Source organism: Mesoplodon bidens (genome assembly GCF_964165515.1).
Source record: "Mesoplodon bidens genome assembly, chromosome: X".
Classification (NCBI taxonomy): domain Eukaryota; kingdom Metazoa; phylum Chordata; class Mammalia; order Artiodactyla; family Ziphiidae; genus Mesoplodon; species Mesoplodon bidens.
The window spans coordinates 135,077,656-135,097,028 of NC_138163.1; the positions used below are offsets into that span (position 1 = coordinate 135,077,656).

Consider the following 19,373-nt stretch of genomic DNA (forward strand, 5'->3'; position numbering starts at 1 on the left):
CCACGAGGGCTTGCACAGCAAGGGACGAGACAACCTTCGCTGTCCCAAATGACACACTGGATGGGAACAGAGCGGACGCCTGAAGACACCGGCACTCAGTATCGTCAACAAGTACCGCCACTGGTTGTTGAAATCCGTCTCACAGAAAAGACAGGGTGAGAAAATCCACACTCGCTCGGGGCAAGAAGAAACGAAAACCACTCCCCACCTGCTGAAGTCTGCAGACATCATGAGCACTGAGCAAGCACGTGGGCCCTGTTTCTCCGCAAAGCCATGGAGCCCACTGTGCCCAAACCAGCTCCTGAGAACCAAGGGGCCCGGTCGCCTTACCTACAGCGGTACCAACACACTCCACCAACCGCACAAAGTACTTCATCGCTTCTCCCCCCTTTCAGAGCTGAACAACGCTGCCAACAGAAAGGATCTCTAAGTGACACCTGCATTCTGAACGACGCAGAGCAGTGCCAGCCCGCAGGTGCAGCTGCATTTGCCATGCCACGCGTGGAGACCCAGGACGCTATCAGTACTATTTCCTCTCTGCCAAGTTATCTTAAGGGTAAAAAAAAAAAAAAAAAAAAAAAAGTTCAAGACTCTACAGCGGGGAGATCCAGCAGAACTTTCCATAATGATGAAAAGAGCCATCATCTGGGCTGTCCAGGGTGGTAGCCACTAGCCCCAGAGGGCGCAACTGAGCAACGCGTTTCATTTCATTCTCGTTAACTTACATCGCTATGGCCACGTGTGACTGGTAGCTACTATATCAGACAGTACTGACATGCAGGGCCAGCGAATTCTTTGCTAGGGGGCCGTCCTGGGCACTGTAGGATACTGAGCGGCATCCCTGGCCTCCACCCACTAGATGCCAGGAGCCAAGGAACAAGCCCCACGCCCAGCAGCTGTGACACCCAAAACGTCTGCAGACACTGCCCAGTGTCCCCCTGGGGGCCGCAATGCCCCACCCCGACCCTGGCTGAGAACCAATCAGTGCTCTAGAGAATGAGAAGAAAATTCCCCCCCTTCTATTTCTCAGTTCTTGACTGGTCCCTGCCTGACAGCATTCACCAATGCCTCAATGGGCACAACAGACAATCCCATGCCGATAACTCTGAGAACAGCACCATGCAATGTGATCGAGTTTTCCTCTGCTTTAATAAAAGGTATAGGGCTTCCCTGGTGGCGCGGTGGTTGGGGGGTCCGCCTGCCGATGCAGGGGACACGGGTTCGTGCCCCGGTCTGGAAAGATCCCACATGCCGCGGAGCGGCTGGGACTGTGAGCCATGGTTGCTGAGCCTGCGTGTCCGGAGCCTATGCTCCGCAACGGGAGAGGCCACAGCAGTGACAGGCCCACGTACCGCAAAACAAACAAACAAACAAAAAAACAAAACAAAATAAATAAAAGGTATACACCACCTCAGCCTTTTCATATAAAAAGAACTAGAAAAAAAAGTAATGTGGAAATACTGGACATTATGAAAAACACCGATTTTGCCTGAAGGTCTACATGCTTAGGTTAAACTTGATTCTGATTACAAACAGAACTCAGCTGGGAAAACCAGCCCCGGTGTGCAGAAGCCTGTAGGTAACGCAGCTATCAACCTGTTGGGCTTGGAAGAACAGGACAGGGGACGGTCTACTCCCTCCTTTACCCCCCCACCCCCTGTGGGGCAGGAAAGCCCCCAGCAAGTTAACAATCCAGCTGAGCACTCGAGTGGTGGCTTCTCCCCCATGTCAGTCCCCAGGACCCACTTAAACTCCAGGATGGGGAGCCGGGAGCAAGGCGGCAGGGGTTCACCACCCAGGAAAGGAGCACTGAAAGCCTCCCACGGCGGAACGGGGCCGGGAGAAGGGAAGGCGGCCTCAGGCCGCCGTCCAGAGACAGTACCTGGTGGAATTTTCATCCTGGACAAGCAGCGGGGGTTTGTCCGTCAGCTTCTGGGGCGCGAACTGAGGCGACGGGGAGCGCGAGGTCTCCATGGCGGAGGTCTGCAGGGGCCGGAACTTGGAAAGGAGCGGCGCCTCCCGCCGGGGCCAGGCTGCGCGCTCGTCTACATGCTGCCCGGCCGGCTCCCCCGCGGCCCGCGGGCCATCTGCCGCGGGCCGGGTGGCGTTCAGCTTCGCCGCCGAGGCGCCCGGGCTGCTGCGGGCGAGGGCCAGGCGGTCGGAGCACGAGCACACCTCCGGGGCCAGGGGGCGGGGCCTGCCGGGCGCGCCCAGGTGAGCAGCCGCAGGTGCGCCCCCCAAGGACCTGGGCTCCCGCCTGGGCGGCGGCGGCCTCTGCAGAGCGGGCCTCCGGGAGAGCGGGGCGGCGCTCAGGGGCCGGGGGTCCTGCCCCAGGGCGTGCGGGGCGGCAGGCTGGTCCTCGGGCGCGCGCCGCTCTGGGTATCTGTAATCGCAAGGAAGGGTCCCCGCCCGGCCACGGCCCTCCGGGGGCACCTCGGGAGCTTCCCGGGAGCCAGCTGGTTCAGAGACCTGGGATGGCTGCTGGGAGTCCCGCTGCGCTCCTGGACTGTCTTCTGCACCCTGGGCATCTGTTTGTCTAGGGGAGGAAGGAAGAAAAATGAGCCAGCGGTTCCAATGAACGTCTTCTCCCCAAACAGGACTACACCCAGATCTCCATAACCTCCTTCAATCATGTTAAGGAATTAAATCCACATATGTTTGCCTGCGCCTGTCCCCGCTGCAATTCCTAACACAAGGCATCAACGCCAAACACACACTGGACGTTAGCCGGTACGCTGGCATGTCATACCACAGGACAGGAGGTACACACATTACAGACACACACATACATGTACACACAGACTGCAATTTGGGGGCAAAATATAATTCACACAAACATTTAAAAAAACAATGTGTGCAGAAATCCTCAAACTGTGATATTCAGAAACATTTACTTCATGTTGCAACAATATTTTCATGTGGCTTATTTCGGGAAATTGCCATATACAAAGGGAGAGAACTTTCTAAGACAGGCTGCAAATAAATTGATAAAAAACTTTAAAATCAGTAGTCTATTATTAAATATAAGAAAAACAAAGACTGTTTCTTTTGCAAGCTGCAGTGAGACACTGATCTTTCCATACTCATCCATTTCCACATCCGTATCCATTTCTATCTTTCCCTGACATGTACTTATATGCGCGTGTGCACGCACGCACACACACAAACATCCCTGCAAAACACATGCAGGTATGCTTCACACGCACGTATAGCTGTGCCGAAGCTAAAGCTCGTGGGCGTTATAATAACCATCAAACTCGCAACAAATCAGCCGGCCATGCCTTTGCTGCTTGCGCTGACACACCTTCTTCCGACCTGACTGAATAATAAAATGAGCCTCTGATGGGCCCTTCCATTCTCAGGAAGAGCTGTTCTCTGTTCAGACACCCTCAGAGCTGTTAAAGGAGATGCTAAGGGCAGTAATCAGAGACCCAGTAGGTAGAGCACAAGTGCCATCAAGAGATGTAACCTACTGCCTGCCAAGTGGGACCTCCTCCCCACACACCCTGGCAACCCCTTGGGGCCCTGGAGGTGTGGCCTCCTCCCGGGCCACGATACCAGGCCTGGGCATTACAGATGTCCCAACCCCATCCAGGCAGCTGCACTCAGAGTCAACGGCTCGCTGCATGTCTCTCTTGCTATGTCCTCAGGAGAAAGGTCCCTTCCAGGTTCAATGGCTGGTCGAGAGTAGACCATGGACCACCACCAACTCCGCTCCCTTCCCCCATCAGCCAGCTGGGGCCACAGTGCCCACCAGCACTACCTCCAGCCCAGAGACAGCAGCTGGAAGGGCTCAGCATCTGGAAGAGGACAAAAGAGAGCCAGACCTGCTGGGACCCTAAAAGGGTGCAGGTTTCTTCTCTGCTTCCAAATTCAGACAATATTAACCCAGCTCGGGGAAGTTAGGTGTTGTTTATTTTTATTTTTTTAATCTGTATTAGGCACACATTGATAAAAGAAATGCTAACTTATTGAGGTCTGGGGAAGTCATTCCGGCTTATACATGAGTTAACTTGAATTTTATGGTAACTTAAACAGCCTGTTTGTGGCCTAGCAAACATACACTGTACGTCTGCATTAATTATTAAAAGGGCGCACTGACCACAGGTAAAGAATGTCCATGTTAAAAAAAAGATTAAATGCCTCTGTTCCTGGAACGCCCATGCTGGCGCTCCTTCAATGCTAAGACTCCCTTTCCCAGGTGCCAAGGCCACACTGACTCGCTGTGTACGTGCTGGTCTGTTTTGAAACTCTGAAGCAATGTATTCCTGACTTGTTTCACGTTCTTTGTTTTGACAAGACATAAAGCTGTGCCGAACGAACGCCATGCTTCTTGGGAGCAGTTCCTCACAGTCATCTGGGAAGCAGCCTTCTCTGGGCTGTAGTCCTCAGTTTGGCTCAGATAAAACTCTTTTCTATTCCTGTTATAGATTGTTTATTGATTATTTTCGTTGACATTAAACGAAATAACCCAAACAATGTAATGGATGGTTTAGAGAACAATACATGGCAGCTGTCTGGTTACAAAAGACAGAATGGCATTTAGACGTCATCAAATGGACAACAGTGGGAGAAGTGTGACTCCCAGCTCAGAGGCCCTGTCACACACTACTTCATCTGCCCTGCCGTGGAAAAGCAAACCTCGTGCCTCCCTTCCATTGAAGCCATAGTGCCTCTTAGGACAGTAAAACTTAATTCATGACAATTCATGAACGCCTCCCCAGTCTTTCACTTCAAAGAGTTGAGGAACACTTGAACGTTTTTTTCTTACTATAAAACTGTTGAACTCTAGCATCCACAGACCCACACGAAAGCACCTGGTACCTATTATTTAATAAATCGCCACCACCTCAGTAAAACGGAGAATTAAATCAGCTACAATTTATTGCTAAAATCTAAGCGTCTTTGGCCATCTGGGTTCATATTTAACATGTTAATTTAAAAGGAGCTCTAGGGACTTCCCTGGTGGCGCAGTGGTTAAGAATCCGCCTGCCAATGCAGGGGACACGGGTTCAAGCCCTGGTCCGGTTAGGTCCTACATGCCGCGGAGCAGCTAAGCCCCTGTGCCACAACTACTGAAGCCCGTGCGCCTAGAGCCCGCGAGCCACAACTACTGAAGCCCGTGCGCCTAGAGCCCGTGCTCCACAACAAGAGAAGCCACGGCAATGAGAAGCCCGCGCACCGCAACCAAGAGTAGCCCCCCCCACCTCGCCACAACTAGAGACAGGCCGTGTGCAGCAACGAAGACACGATGCAGCCAAAAGTAAATTAAAAAAATAAAAATAAAAGGAGCTCTATTTGCAAAGTGCCTTAGACAGGACACGCTAAGATCTATCCAGAAAAGGTAGAGGTGACACCTGTAGGAGCAAAGCCCCACTGAGAGGGGGACAGTGACTCAGAGCAAAAGACCTTCTGCCATCAGCAGGTGCCCCGGGCTCCTTCCTGTCTTACTAGCGCGGCAGCCTTGGCAGGACCTGAGGGCACTCTCTAAGTGAGTGCTGCTTGGTCACTTCTCATTCGAGAAGCACAGTTAGTTCCCTGTGGCCCACCCCACATTTAACTTCAGAGTTACGTTAGCACGGCAATTTCGGGGCCAGGTCTGTCCTCCACCCCTGATTTTTTCTTGACTTCCTCCCGAACCTGCAAAGTGAAAGCCATAAAAGCACTCATTGGTTCCTACTGTCCCAGCTGGGAAGAATTCAGGAAATCCAGCTCACAAAGGAAAAAGGACTGAAGATGGGAATTTGGAGTTCCCCTGGGGTCATATTCCAATCTGTGTTTCTAATAGGTTCCAAGGGACTAGCTTGTACATAATATGGATAATGTGTGTGTTTACGTATCACGTGTGTTTACGTATCACGTGTGTCACACGTGTGTCTGTGTGGTATCTGTGTGTATGTATGTATAGCCCCTTTTATTGTATCTTCACGGGTAGTCAGTGGTGATAGTAAGACCCAGGGGTAAATAGCAAGAAAATACAATGAGCTAAGGACGCTGCATAGGCGAGTAAGCAACTAGGCATCTCCCTGCACACACTCCGGGGTGGACCCAGGAGCAGGGAGTCAGCAGCGGAAAGGAGAACTGCAGAGGCAGCCGCGATAGACGGGTTCGCTGCTCATCCTCCCATGGAAAACACTCAGGACCTGTTACCACGGAGAGAGCAGCTCCCAGCGCAGGGAGAACAGGCCGGCAGGTTCTCAGCGGCTGAGGAGTCCACAGACCCGCAGCCCCCTCCGGGGCTGGAGCCCAGCAGGCCGACTGGATGCTGCGAAGGACACGGGGAGGGGAGAGGTCCACGACAGGACTGCAGAGGGAAACACAGCTAATCTGAAGGGGGAAGAGTGCAGGGAAGGCCATGTTCAACACTGCCCGGCAGTGCAAACACCCTGCGAGAGCACACAAACCACTGTTACCAGCCCCAAAAAATCGAATCAAAGAAAAAAATTATAAGTTATGTATCAAATGCTCTTGAAATCCCGTCAACACTGCTCTGATTCCAATCTCCGCTTTTTCTGCGGTACGCGGGCCTCTCACTGTTGTGGCCTCTCCCGTTGCGGAGCACAGGCTCCGGATGCGCAGGCTCAGCGGCCATGGCTCACGGGCCCAGCTGCTCTGCGGCATGTGGGATCTTCCCGGACCGGGGCACGAACCCGCGTCCCCTGCATCGGCAGGCGGACTCTCGACCACTGCGCCACCAGGGAGCCTCAAACCGCCACTTCTGATCATGGTGTGGAGACAGCCAGCCCTGCGTCTAAGCGCAGGCTGCAGCCCTGAGAGGCGGCGGCTCTATTTCCAGGTGCCATCTGTTCCTGACGAGCCCGTGACGTCACCGGGCTCCCCTTGTGTCCTCGGGTCCCAGTATTCTGCTCCCTGACCCCCCACCTTCTGCACAGCTGCCCTGCTGGCACAGAGGCCCGCGGCTCCGCTGGCCTCCGGGTAGCCCCTAGCCCAGGGCTGCTCACTCTCTCTGATGACTATACTGTTCACTGGTCTCCACTCTCACCCTGGGGCTGTGAGCACCTCGCCGGAGACAGGGAGCCAGGTTTTCTTCTCCAGGGCCTCGCGGGCTATCGTTTTCTACGTGCACTAGGTCACACCGCGACCTGGACGTCTGTGACACGCACAAATGCATTCGTAACTTTCAGTCCCCAGGCAGAAAGGTCAGGAGGGAAGACGCATTTTTTTGGAGACGCAGGCAGTAGGGTTCGCGCGGGCTTACATGTGAACATCCCCAACATAAGCAAGTGTTTCTGGATCTCTCTGGGATTACTGAGTTAGCACACCTCTGTGAACAGGGTGAGCAATTATCTTCACCAAAGAAGAGAGGAAAATTCCAACTCTTTGGACAACTTCACTCACACAGGCTCCTTCCTCCCTTCCTAAGTACTTCTGGAATCAATGACCAGAAGAGGACGCACGGCCAAATGTGACTTGTGCCCACAGCTATGGCTGGAGGCTGTTACTCCTAACGTACTCTGGGGCCTGAGGCGGCTGGAGAGAACCAGGCCACGCCCGACTGGGGCTCCCTCGGGCACCCACTTGCCGGCGCAGAATCACTTACTAGCTATGTGCCGTCGGGCAAGTGACTGTGCCCCCAAGGAGGTTCATCCCCTAACCTCCCCGGGTGAACTACAGGCCACAGAGGCAGACAAAGCCCCTGGTGTGGAAGGATCGGAGTGGGGCTTCCTACCAGCCGGATGCTGCACCTGCCACTCACCAGGAAGGGGCCGGCGTGCGGCCGAGCAGACCCCAAAGCAGGTCCCCGCGATACCGACACCCCGTGTACCTTCTCCCCACATCACGGCACAGCACAGGCCCCCGAGCGGGGAAAGGCATCCCAGCGGCAGCCCCCCACCTACCCCAGGGCACCTGTGGGTACAAAGGGCACCACCAGAACTCCGTGCAGTGGAAATGCCTCATTGCAACAACAGAGAGAGCGGGGAGACAGAGAGAGCTTCCAGCGGATACCACCACTTAGACTGTACACATAGCCAGCACGCCGCCGAGGTCAGCCATGGACTGGGCGGCTGGGTGCTCCTAGAAGTGTACGTGAGAACGTGCTGCAGAGCCAGGGTCCGGGGCCTGCGCTGTCTGCAGAGTGAAACTGCCTGACAGCTGGTGAGACGCGAGGGGCTGCCTTCCAACAGAGACACGCTTCCACCAACGACTTGAGTCACAGTCCGAGGTTCCTAGAAACCGCACGCCTGTTGGTTGCGGGTGTGAATCACGGTGATTCTGTGACGTGTCGAACTTCTTGTTAACAATCTGGGACACTGGCGTGTTTGGATGTATCGGACATCGCCACTCAGGTTGCCTGAAGCCGGAGGACCACCAGGCCTTAGCACAGGGCCAGGGGGCTGGGGCGACACGGGACACCCACACCATTCCACGTGCAGGTCTCCTGAAGGAGCCGCTGGTGTTGCCAGGGATCTTCCTGTCCCCCAAGGAATCCCCAGCAACCACCCATCGCCTTGGGGAACCGCAGGCTCTTCTGTCTACACAGCGCCCCATACAAGCCAAATGAGATGGGGGGGCAAGACGTGGGAACCCAAGAGAGGCCATCAACCAGTTGACCAACCAATCCATTCATCGATGGACAGAAACACATGAGAGTCCCTTCAAACAGCACGGATGCCCTGGAAGGACGGCATTACCGCTCTTTTCCCGGGAGACACCAGTTTCCCTTGGGATTTCCCACAAGGGCACAGGCTGTCCGACTTTCCTTTTCTCTCAGTTTCCAGGCACACAAACACTGACCAAATGAATGCACAGATAGGCTAGCGAGGATGAAGGGAGAGGGCCGCGTCCACAAGTTCACCTCCCGAGGTGTATCCTGGAGGACCACCTCCAGGGAGGACAGGAGCCTGAATCATCCTGCACTTACTCATTTTTCTTTTCTTTTTTTTTTTGGCTGCACGGCGCAGCGTGTAGGATCTTAGTTCCCCGACCAGGGACTGAACGCCGGCCCTCGGCAGTGAGAGCGCGGAGTCCTAACCACTGGACCGCCGGGGAAGACCCCAGTCACTCCTTCCCGGCAACCTCCCCAGGGAAGCTTCCTCTGCACCAGCCTCCAAGCAGGCTCTCCCTCCCGCGATGCTAACGCCACGTGGGGAAAGCAATTACTTTACAAAACCAGATGAAATGTTACTCCTTCTGTGTCTTCACAGATGGATAAAAAGGCATGCTGCTTCCGCTGGGTTTTATTTTTGCTTTGCAGGAGCTTGGAGGGTAAGAGGAAAGAAGTCGAATTAGAGAGACTGATGTCATCTGGGGTTACGTGGGGAGGAAGAGGTGAAAAGGCGCCACTCACACATGATCCAAAACCAAATACGTCAAGGCACTGACTTCTTGAGGGGTTGGTGTCCAGTAACAGAGAACACCTGGATTCAGAGATTATCACCTGGGACGGCCCCTCAAGTATCCAACGCTATGTTTTCAGAACATGTTTCAAGAATCTATTCCAGGCCTTTCTTACTCCTGTCGCTAGAGACCTGCATCCTTGCTCCCAAGATGTGACCCCTGGAAGTTTTGTTTTTGTTTTGACAGACATCAGGCAAATCCCCTCTGCCAATCAAAGCTCCAGACCAGTTTCTGTTGCAAAATTATTTTTCAGAAGAACAGAATCATAACACCATAGACTAACGGAATAAAAATGCTATTTTCGTGTGATTTTTTTAGCCAAGTTTTCTTCTGGCTTTCTCTTACTTGCTTTGCTAAAAACACACATGACACACGGTCTTTTGGGCAAGCCGGACACTGATCTGAAATGTTCTTACAACTGGCCAAATTGATTGGATTAAGATTTCTGGAGAGGCGGGGCTGGCCATCAACAATGCTGGGCCACCTGTCATAGACTGACTAGGCGATCAGGCAGGACACGATCTGTCTTGTGAAGCTGGAGGACAGAAGAGGGTCCTCAGGGATCCACAGTGACCTCACGGTCCCAGTGCGGATCTGCTACCTCTTCAGATGGGCACTCAGATCCCTTGGCTCAGCTGCACACAAAGGCAGCCAAGCCGGTCCCACACACTCAGCACCGGTCAACCAATAGCTGACCAGAAGACACCTGAAGCACGGAACAAAACGCAAACCACAGGCAGGAGAGACAGTCAAAAGAAGCTCCGTCTGCCTTTGACCCGACAGCCCCTGCTATGTCCACAGGAAACGACTGTATCCTGTTTGATAGTAGACCAGGCTGCCTAGAGAGCTAAGTGGATACATTAAAAAGTATCCCAAACCCACAGAAAAGAACAGAGGAAACTGTAACAAACATCAGAGGCCTTACTACCTCCCAGGAATAAAGTTACCCTTTCTGTACTGTTTCCAAAGTTTCCAAAAAGAAGAAAAAAAAGAATGCTGCACATACACAACCCCATGCCCTGCCCTCCCACCCAGAACCACCCCTGCCCTTACTGCGGGCAACATTTTTAGTTTTATTTTTCGGTTTTAAAGCTATCTATCTATCTATCTTTCTGTCTATTCATGGCTGTGTTGGGTCTTCGTTGATGCATGTGGGCTTTCTTGAGTTGCGGTGCGCAGGCTTCTCATTGCGGGGGCTTCTCTTGTTGTGGAGCACGGGGTCTAGGCACGCGGGCTTCAGTAGTTGTGGCACGTGGACTCAACAGTTGTGGCTCTCGGGCTCTAGAGGGCAGGCTCAGTAGCTGTGGCGCACGGGCTTAGTGTCTCCGCGGCATGTGGGATCTTCCCGGACCAGGGATCAAACTCGTGTCCCCTGCCCGGCAGGTGGATTCTGAAACCAGTGTGCCGCCAGGGAAGTCCTAAAGCTTTTTTTTTTTTTTTTTTTTTTTTTGGTACGCGGGCCTCTCACTGCTGTGTCCTCTCCCGTTGCGGAGCACAGGCTCCGGACGCCCAGGCTCAGCGGCCATGGCTCACGGGCCCAGCCGCTCCACGGCACGTGGGATCTTCCCGGACCGGGGCACGAACCCATGTCCCCTGCATCGGCAGGCGGACTCTCAACCACTGCGCCACCAGGGAAGCCCCTAAAGCTTTTTAAGTAAGAAAATTTTCACTGAATATGTGAGAGAGGATATACAATCAATCCCCAAGTATCCGACAATCATTTTATATTCACAGCCAATCTTATTTCTTCAAACACCCCCCCCCCAATTCTTGTCGAGACTATTCTGAAGAATGTAGGTGATGATTTTAGACACACGAATCTAAGCGCTCCTTAGACTTACTCCATCAGAAAGCCAGGCCTGCGCAGATGGAGGTAGGGACCGTGGAGGAAATGCTTGCCTGCAAATCTGTGTCTGAGAGAACACCTCCCAGGCAATCTGGATGTCACGCCAGTGTTAGGAAGCTCTGCTTTATGGGACCTCCCTTCCCAAATTCCTTCTCTCTCACTTTTCTATCCACTTTGGGTATTAAAAGCTACTCCTGAAGTTTTCATCCTTGGCGTGGCATGTCTCTCCCCAACTAGATCATCATCATCTGAAAAAAAAAAACAAAAAACGATGAGATACCCCTTGGTACCAAGCCTGCAGGGACCGACCAACCCACAGTCGGGCACCAGGACAGGCTTCCCGAACCCTGGCCCAGGGGACTGGGCGCTTGGGCTGTAGTTTAATGAGCCCTGGTCTAGAAATCAAGGAAGACGGTAATTTTTGCAAAATGCAAACATATGTAAGTGCTCATTTTGATAAGCCCTCTGCAGGCTATGACAAGAATGCTAGGGAAGGGATTTCATTTACATGGGGGAGGATCTGAGGAGTTTTTTTACAACGATTTTAATTACTTTTCTGTGCACCCCCCCCCCCTTTTGAGCTGCTGGTAGGAGCAATGGTTCCTCACAACTGTCCACCTGTGAACCAAGGGCACCTCCACAAACTGTCATTCAGAGTCGTGACGGTCCACAAAAAAGGGTGAGGGAAAGATTCTGTGGTGGCCCAGGGGTTAGGACTCTGCACTTTCACTGCCACGGCCCCAGGTTCAATCCCTAGGTGGGGAACTAAGATCCTGCAAGCTGCACAGAGCAGCCAAAAAAAAATAATAATAACCAAAAATAACAAAGACAAAGTCAGAAGAGTTAGAAGAGGGCTTCCCTGGTGGTGCAGTGGTTGAGAGTCCGCCTGCCGATGCAGGGGACACGGGTTCATGCCCTGGTCTGGGAGGATCCCACATGCCGCGGAAAGGCTGGGCCCGTGAGCCATGGTCGCTGAGCCTGCGCATCCGGAGCCTGTGCTCCGCAGCGGGAGAGGCCACAACAGTGAGAGGCCCGCGTACCACAAAAAAAAAAGAGTTAGAAGAAAAATCAGGTCTGGACAGTCACCGTGATAAATATTATTTTATTATGGCAGACATTTACCTTAGTAACAGTTTTAGGAACATCTAAGTTGTGTCATTTTTATTTAGCTTGTGTCATTTTTATTAAGTGTGATCTACGGTTGACGAAAACGTAAAAGCTAAAAATGTTAGGGCCTAGGTAACAAGCAACGTATGAATTTGGGTTCACCTTAATTCTTGTCCCTTACAGGTACACGGTCTTCTGAGCCACTTTACTGTTTTAAAAATGCACGTTTGAATTCCTAGACAGGTAGCTATGGATGTAGGTTTTCACATTCCATAACATTTCCACTTCCATTTTTCTCCACAACCCATCCCACTTTTATCAAGGTATCAATTACATGCCATAAAATTCACTGATTCGAGGTGTACCCGTTGGACGAGTTTGGGTAAATGTGCAGAGCTGTGCGTTCACCACCACAGCCAAGCCTAAATACAATTCCACTGCCTAAGAAAGTTTCCTTTCGCTCTATGGCGGTCACTGCCTGAAATCCTTGTAAATTACTCAGCACTCTTGCCTGCAGAGGTGGCCGACTGTCTGCTGCAGATGTGAAGGATTCAAACTACAAGTCAAACCCTATTGCAGTTATAATGGGGAAACACCCCACTTCAACACATGAGAGGGTGAATCCATTTACAACATGCACAAGTTACATTTTCTGGAGGCAAAGCCATCTCACGGTAACTTTTCCGGAATGTTCAAGTGTCCTGTGCGATAGATAACCGGTGACAGGCATGTCCAATCCTCCTCTCTTCTCTACTTCAATTTTACAGACACGCACACATCTTAATTATAGTTAGCATGGAAGGCAGATATGCTTAATTCTCTCCCCCTAGAAGTTCCCGCCCTCCCACTCAAATCAAGGCCAGCCTGCACGCTTTGATCTGCCAGGTTCCCTCACGTCCACCCCAAACCACCTGCCACTCCCCAGTCACTTTGGACAAAGGCCCTTCCCTGCCCCACACAGTTGGGGCTCCCTTTTCTCCACTTTGATGCACAGAGGCTGCCCCATGGACTCCGTTCCTATTCTTTAAGATCTAAATGAAAGGCGACCTTTTTTCGATCAAGCGTTTCCCCGGCTTATTGCCCAAGATAAGCCTTTCTTCTCGTGAACCCCCATAAGGATTTAATCTCTGTGGGTTTGGCCCTAAACTGTACTTGACGTATCTGTATTACTTTAATTTAGTATCACTCCTCTTGGCTAGACTGACAGCACCCACTTCTGTCTTGTCTACCCTGTGTGTCCCGGGTCCTAACAGTGCCTGGCACAAAGCAGGTTTCGGCAAGGGCCCCGTGAGGTAACAGGAAGGAAGCTTTGCGGGGTGGGGGGGGAGGAAGGGGGGAGGAAGGGGGGAGGGAGAGAGGGGGAGGGAGGGAAGGTACAGGACTGGACATCAAAGCAGGCAGACTGATTCTCTTGGGCCTTCTGACCACCCTACATCACAGCCATTGACACTTCTGTTATGGACTGAATGAATGTTTGTGTCCCCTGAAAATTCATGTTAAATCTCAACCCCCAACATGATGGTATTACATGGCTGGGAAATGATTAGGTTGTAAGGGTGGACCCTCATGAGGGGCATTAGTGCCCGTATAAGAGGAGACACAAGAGAGCCTGCTCCCCACCACTCCCCTGCTCTCCACCACGTGAGGACACAGCAAGACGACGGCTGTCTGCCCACCAGGAAAGGGGTCTCACCAGGAACCGAACTGGCCAACACCTTGACCTTGGACTGTGAGAGATAAATGACCATGGCTGAAGTCACCTGGTCTGTGGTAATTGGTCATATATTATTTTCCATTACAGTAGAGGGTAAATAAGCTCCTTCAAGGGAGGTTCTCTGTCTACCTGATACGACTTCGCAGGCTCCAGGGCACCTAACCACACGAATACGATTGGTCATCTGTAAGATAATGGACGATGTCACCCGAAGACCTGTCCACTGAGAATGCAGTTCTTCTTCTGATCTGGAAACCAACCCACACCCTTAGGAGTCCAGCGTGTTGGAGCTGACAGGCCTGGGAGAGGACTCATGTTGCCTCCTCATCTTACCTGAGAGGTGGGCAGCCCCAGCTCCATCTCTGCTTGTGACCATCACACTGCCCCGAATGCTACAGAAACGGGTCCAACGGGCAGATTCAATTAGGGTGACTTGCTCATTAAGGGCAATTTGAACTAACTTGATTTTTCCATAAAACAATGACCATTACAAAAATATTAACTGATTATTGAGAAGCCCCTGGCTGTTTTGAATCTGTTTAGTTTATAGTTCTACAACATCTATTTATCTTATTTCAACATACTTACACCCTCAATGATCAAATGTTTTGAGGTGGCTTACCAGACGAAAACACAACAAGAGCATTAAAATAAACATAGAAACATCCCAACAAGAGATAATATCTTTTTAAAAAGTGGAAAGGCATAAGGGTGAAAAAGCACCACAAAGAGGCATGTCAGGTTTCCCTGGTGGCGCAGTGGTTGAGAGTCTGCCTGTCAATGCAGGAGACACGGGTTCATGCCTCGGTCCAGGAAGATCCCACATGCCGCGGAGTGGCTGGGCCCGTGAGCCTTGGCTGCTGAGCCTACACGTCTGGAGCCTGTGCTCCGCAATGGGAGAGGCCACAACAGTGAGAGGCCCGCGTACCGCAAAAAAAAAAAAAAAAAAAAAAAGAGGCATGTCATTAGGGTATATGTGCCTCAAATATGACCCTGAGGTTCCTGTCAACCAGAGCAAAATGGGAGGGAGGGTGAGTGGGGGTTATTGGGAAAGAGGGCATGTCTCTATTCTCTGGGGGTGACAAATCTAGTACCAACCTCCACCTAGAGAGCTCCACACACCCGAGAAAGCACAGCATGCCCGCCTCACTGATGTCGCGAGCCTAAGTGACCTGCCCGACCCTGAGCGAGGATTGCAGCGCCCATCTTTTGACTCCTGCCTCCATGCGGCATCACCACATGAGACGTTCAGCAAACCCGTGGGTTCTTCTCCCAAGCAGTTTTATCTTCTCTGCAAAGCACTGCAGAGTATTTCAGATGGCAGTCTACACCTCACAGGGAATTCAGCCCATAGAGCCCCGGGTAGACACCCTTTCTGCAAACGCTGAGCAGAGTGCCCAGCCAGCAGGAGCCAGCGGCCACCAGAATACAAACAGACTTCACAAAGCCACCTGGCAGGGGTGATGATGTCACAGTTAAAAACACTCGTATGGTTTTAAAAAAAATCTAACCACACCAGTCAGAATGGCCATCACGGCTCCCTGACTTCAGCCTATACTGCAAAGCTACAGTCATCAAGACAGTATGGTACTGGCACAAAAAACAGAAACACAGATCAATGGAACAGGACAGAAAGCCCAGAGATAAACCCACGCACCTATGGTCACCTAATCTATGACAAAGGAGGCAAGGATATACAATGGAGAAAAGACAGCCTCTTCAATAAGTGGTGCTGGGAAAACTGGACAGCTACATGTAAAAGAATGAAATTAGAACATTCCCTAACACCATATACAAAAATAAACTCCAAATGGATTAAAGACCTAAATGTAAGGCCAGACACCATGAAACTCTTAAAGGAAAACACAGGAAGAATACTCTTTGACAGAAATCACAGCAAGATCTTTTTTGACCCATCTCCTAGAGTAATGAAAATAAAAACAAAAGTAAACAAATGACACCTAATGAAAGTTTAAAGCTTTTGCACAGCAAAAGAAACCAGAAACAAAACGAAAAGACAACCCACGGAATGGGTTTGCAAACAAAGTGACCAACATCCCACAGAAAATATCTGCAACCCACATAAAATCTTCGCAAACGAAGTGACCGACAAGGGATTAATCTCCAAATATACAAACAGCTCATGCAGTTTAATATCAAAAAAATGAACAACCCAATCAAAAAGTGGGCAGAAGACCTAAATAGACATTTCTCCAAAGAAGACATACAGATAGATGGTCAAGAGTCACATGAAAAGATGCTCGACATCACTAATTATTAGAGAAATGCAAATAAAAACTACAATGAGGTATCACCTAACACCGGTCAGAATGGGCATCATCAAAAAAATCTACAAACAATAAATGCTGCAGAGGGTGTGGAGAAAAGGGAACCCTCTTGCACTGTTGGTGGGAATGTAAATGGATACAGCCACTATGGAGAACAGTATGGAGGTTCCTTAAAAAAGTAAAAATAGAGCTACAATATGACCCAGCAATCCCACTCCTGGGCATATATCTAGAGAAAACCATAATTCAAAAAGAGACATGTACCACAATGTTCACTGCAGCACTATTTACAATAGCCAGGTCCTGGAAGCCACCTAAATGCCCACTGACAGATGAATGGATAAAGAAGATGTGGTACATATATACAATGGAATATTACTCAGCCATAAAAAGGAATGAAATTGGGTCATTTGTAGAAATGTGGATGGACCTAGAGACTGTCATACAGAGTGAAGTAAGTCAGAAAGAGAAAAACAAATATCGTATATTAACACATATATTTGGAATCTATAAAAATGGTACAGATGAACCTATTTGCAAAGCAGAAATAGGGACACAGAAGTAGAGAACAAATGTATGGACACCAAGGGGGGAACGGGAGGTGGGATGAATTGGGAGATTGGGATTAACATATATACAGTATTGATACTATGTATAAAATAGATAATGATTGAGAACCTGCTGTATAGCACAGGGGACTCTACTCAATGCTCTGTGGTGACCTAAATGGGAAGGAAATCCAAAAAAGAGGGGATATATGTACACATATAGCTGATTTACTTTGCTGTACAGCAGAAACTAACACAACAGTGTAAAGCAACTATACCGCAATTAAGGGGGGAAAAAACCCAAACACGTGTACGGTTTGAAAAAAAAAAAAAAAACTAACCACACCAGTCAGAATGGCCATCATCAAAAAGTCTACAAATAATAAATGTTGGAGAGGGTGTGGAGAAAAGGGAACCCTCCTGCACTGTTGGTGGGAGTGTAAGTTGGTGCAGCCACTACGGAGAACAGTGTGGAGGTTCCTTAAAAAATTAAAAATACAGCTACTGGGAATTCTCTGGCGGTCCAGTGGTTAGGACTCTGTGCTTCCACTGCAGGCGGCCCAGGTTCAATCCCTGGTCGGAACTAAGATCCTGCAAGCCATGCAGCATGGCCGGAAAAAAAAAAAGAGAGCTACCATATGATCCAGCAATCCCATTCCTGGGCATATATGTCCAGAAAAGAGGAAAACTCTAATTCGAAAAGACACATGCACCCCAGCATTCACAACAGCATTATTTACAATAGCCAAGGCATGGAAGTAACCTAAATGTCCATCGACAAATAAATGGAATATTATTCAGCCATAAATAAGAATGAAATATTGCCATTTGCAGCAACAGGGATGGACCTAGAGATTATCATACGAAGTAAGTCAGACAGAGAAAGACAAATACCATACGATATCTCTTAATTTGTGGAATCTAAAAAATGATACAAACGAACTTCCTTAAAAAACAGAAGCAGACTCACAGCCACAGAAAACAAACTTATGGTTACCAAAGGGGAAAGAAGGAGAGGAATAAATTAGGAGTTTGGGATTAACATATACACACTACTATAAATAAAACAGACAAACAACAAGGACCTACTGTAGAGCACAGGGAACTATATTCAATATCTTGTAATAACCTATAATGGAAAAGAATCTGAAAAAGAATACATATACATGTACAACCGAATCACTTTGCTGTACACCTAAAACACTGTAAATCAACTATACTTCAATTAAAAAAAAAAACATCTAACCCTAACCAACCATTCGTGTTTGAAAAGCACACAACGCACCTCGGGCATCTATTTGCCACGTAAAGAACAATGATCAAGGAAGGCCCCACTGTCAGCAGGAAGACACAGAAAATGTGAACAGTAATGCACACAAGAAAAAATACAAATGGCTAGATAACAACACACAAAGAAGTTCACCTTTACTAGTCACCAAGGAAATGCTGGTTAAAAATGAAATAGTTGGTCTTCCCTGGTGGCGCAGTGGTTGAGAGTCCGCCTGCCAATGCAGGGGACACGGGTTCGTGCCCCGGTCCAGGAAGATCCCACATGCCGCAGAGCAGCTGGGCCCGTGAGCCATGGCCGCTGAGCCTGTGCGTCCGGAGCCTGTGCTCCGCAACGGGAGAGGCCACAACAGTGAGAGGCCCGCGTACCGCAAAAACAAACAACAAACAAACAAACAAATGAAATAGTTTTGCCTACCAAGTCACAGAATTTTTAAAATGTCTAACATGGACAAGGTTTCGGGAGAAGCAGGACGGGCCTAGGCTGTTGGTGGTGGGCTAAGAAAGGGACCCATCTTATGGAGGGCAACTTGGGGGTATTCTCCAAAAGACTGCCTGGCAATTCCATGTCTAGAATGTTCTCCTAAGGAAATGAGCGTGTAAGAGCACAAATATTTCACCACATATGTTCGCTGTGGTATCACTTCCCACTGTGAAAGACTGGGAACATCCCTACAAGCCCATGGTGGTCCTACTGGGCCACCGTATCTTAGAATGCCAGGCACCACATATGTACAAGGGGAGAAAAAGCTGTTCCTATACAGTACATATCGTGTGATCACATGCGTATCAATGAACATTTGTGCTGAAAAAGGACACAAAGTGGGTACAGTGGTCTCTCTGGATGGTGAGGTTGAGGGCAGTTTTTAATGTCTTCATTCTGCTTTCCGGAATTTCCGTATGTTTTTAATAAAACTGTTCTACTTAGTAAAACAGATTTTTTAAAGAAGGAAATCTTATTAAAGACTATATACCACACCCTAGAAGGCTGTAACCACAGGTAAGTATAAATCCTAGCTCTCAAAAACATATATCAAGCTTATGAAATAAGGAGCCATTTTTTAATTCTGGGAAACTCTGTGGTAAAAGAGATTAAAACATACTTAGAATAGCATAGGATCTCCGTAAATTAAGAGAAAACCATCTGCTTTAAGCATGTCCTTTTAGTACAATGCACGTGACCCCAAATTTTGAAAATACCATCTCAGAATATTGCATGATTG

At 49.8% G+C, this 19,373-nt stretch overlaps 1 protein-coding gene across 1 annotated transcript in view; it reads right to left on the reverse strand.

Moving 5' to 3' along the window:
• The window catches only part of SHROOM2 (shroom family member 2), a gene marked incomplete at its 5' end in the record, with an annotated part of 55,592 nt that overhangs the window by 16,473 nt on the left and 19,746 nt on the right, over positions 1-19,373 (reverse strand). The window contains one exon of the mRNA XM_081223140.1: positions 1,883-2,536. Coding sequence (XP_081079266.1) covers positions 1,883-2,536 — 654 coding nt within the window. The remainder of the gene's footprint in view (positions 1-1,882; positions 2,537-19,373) is intronic.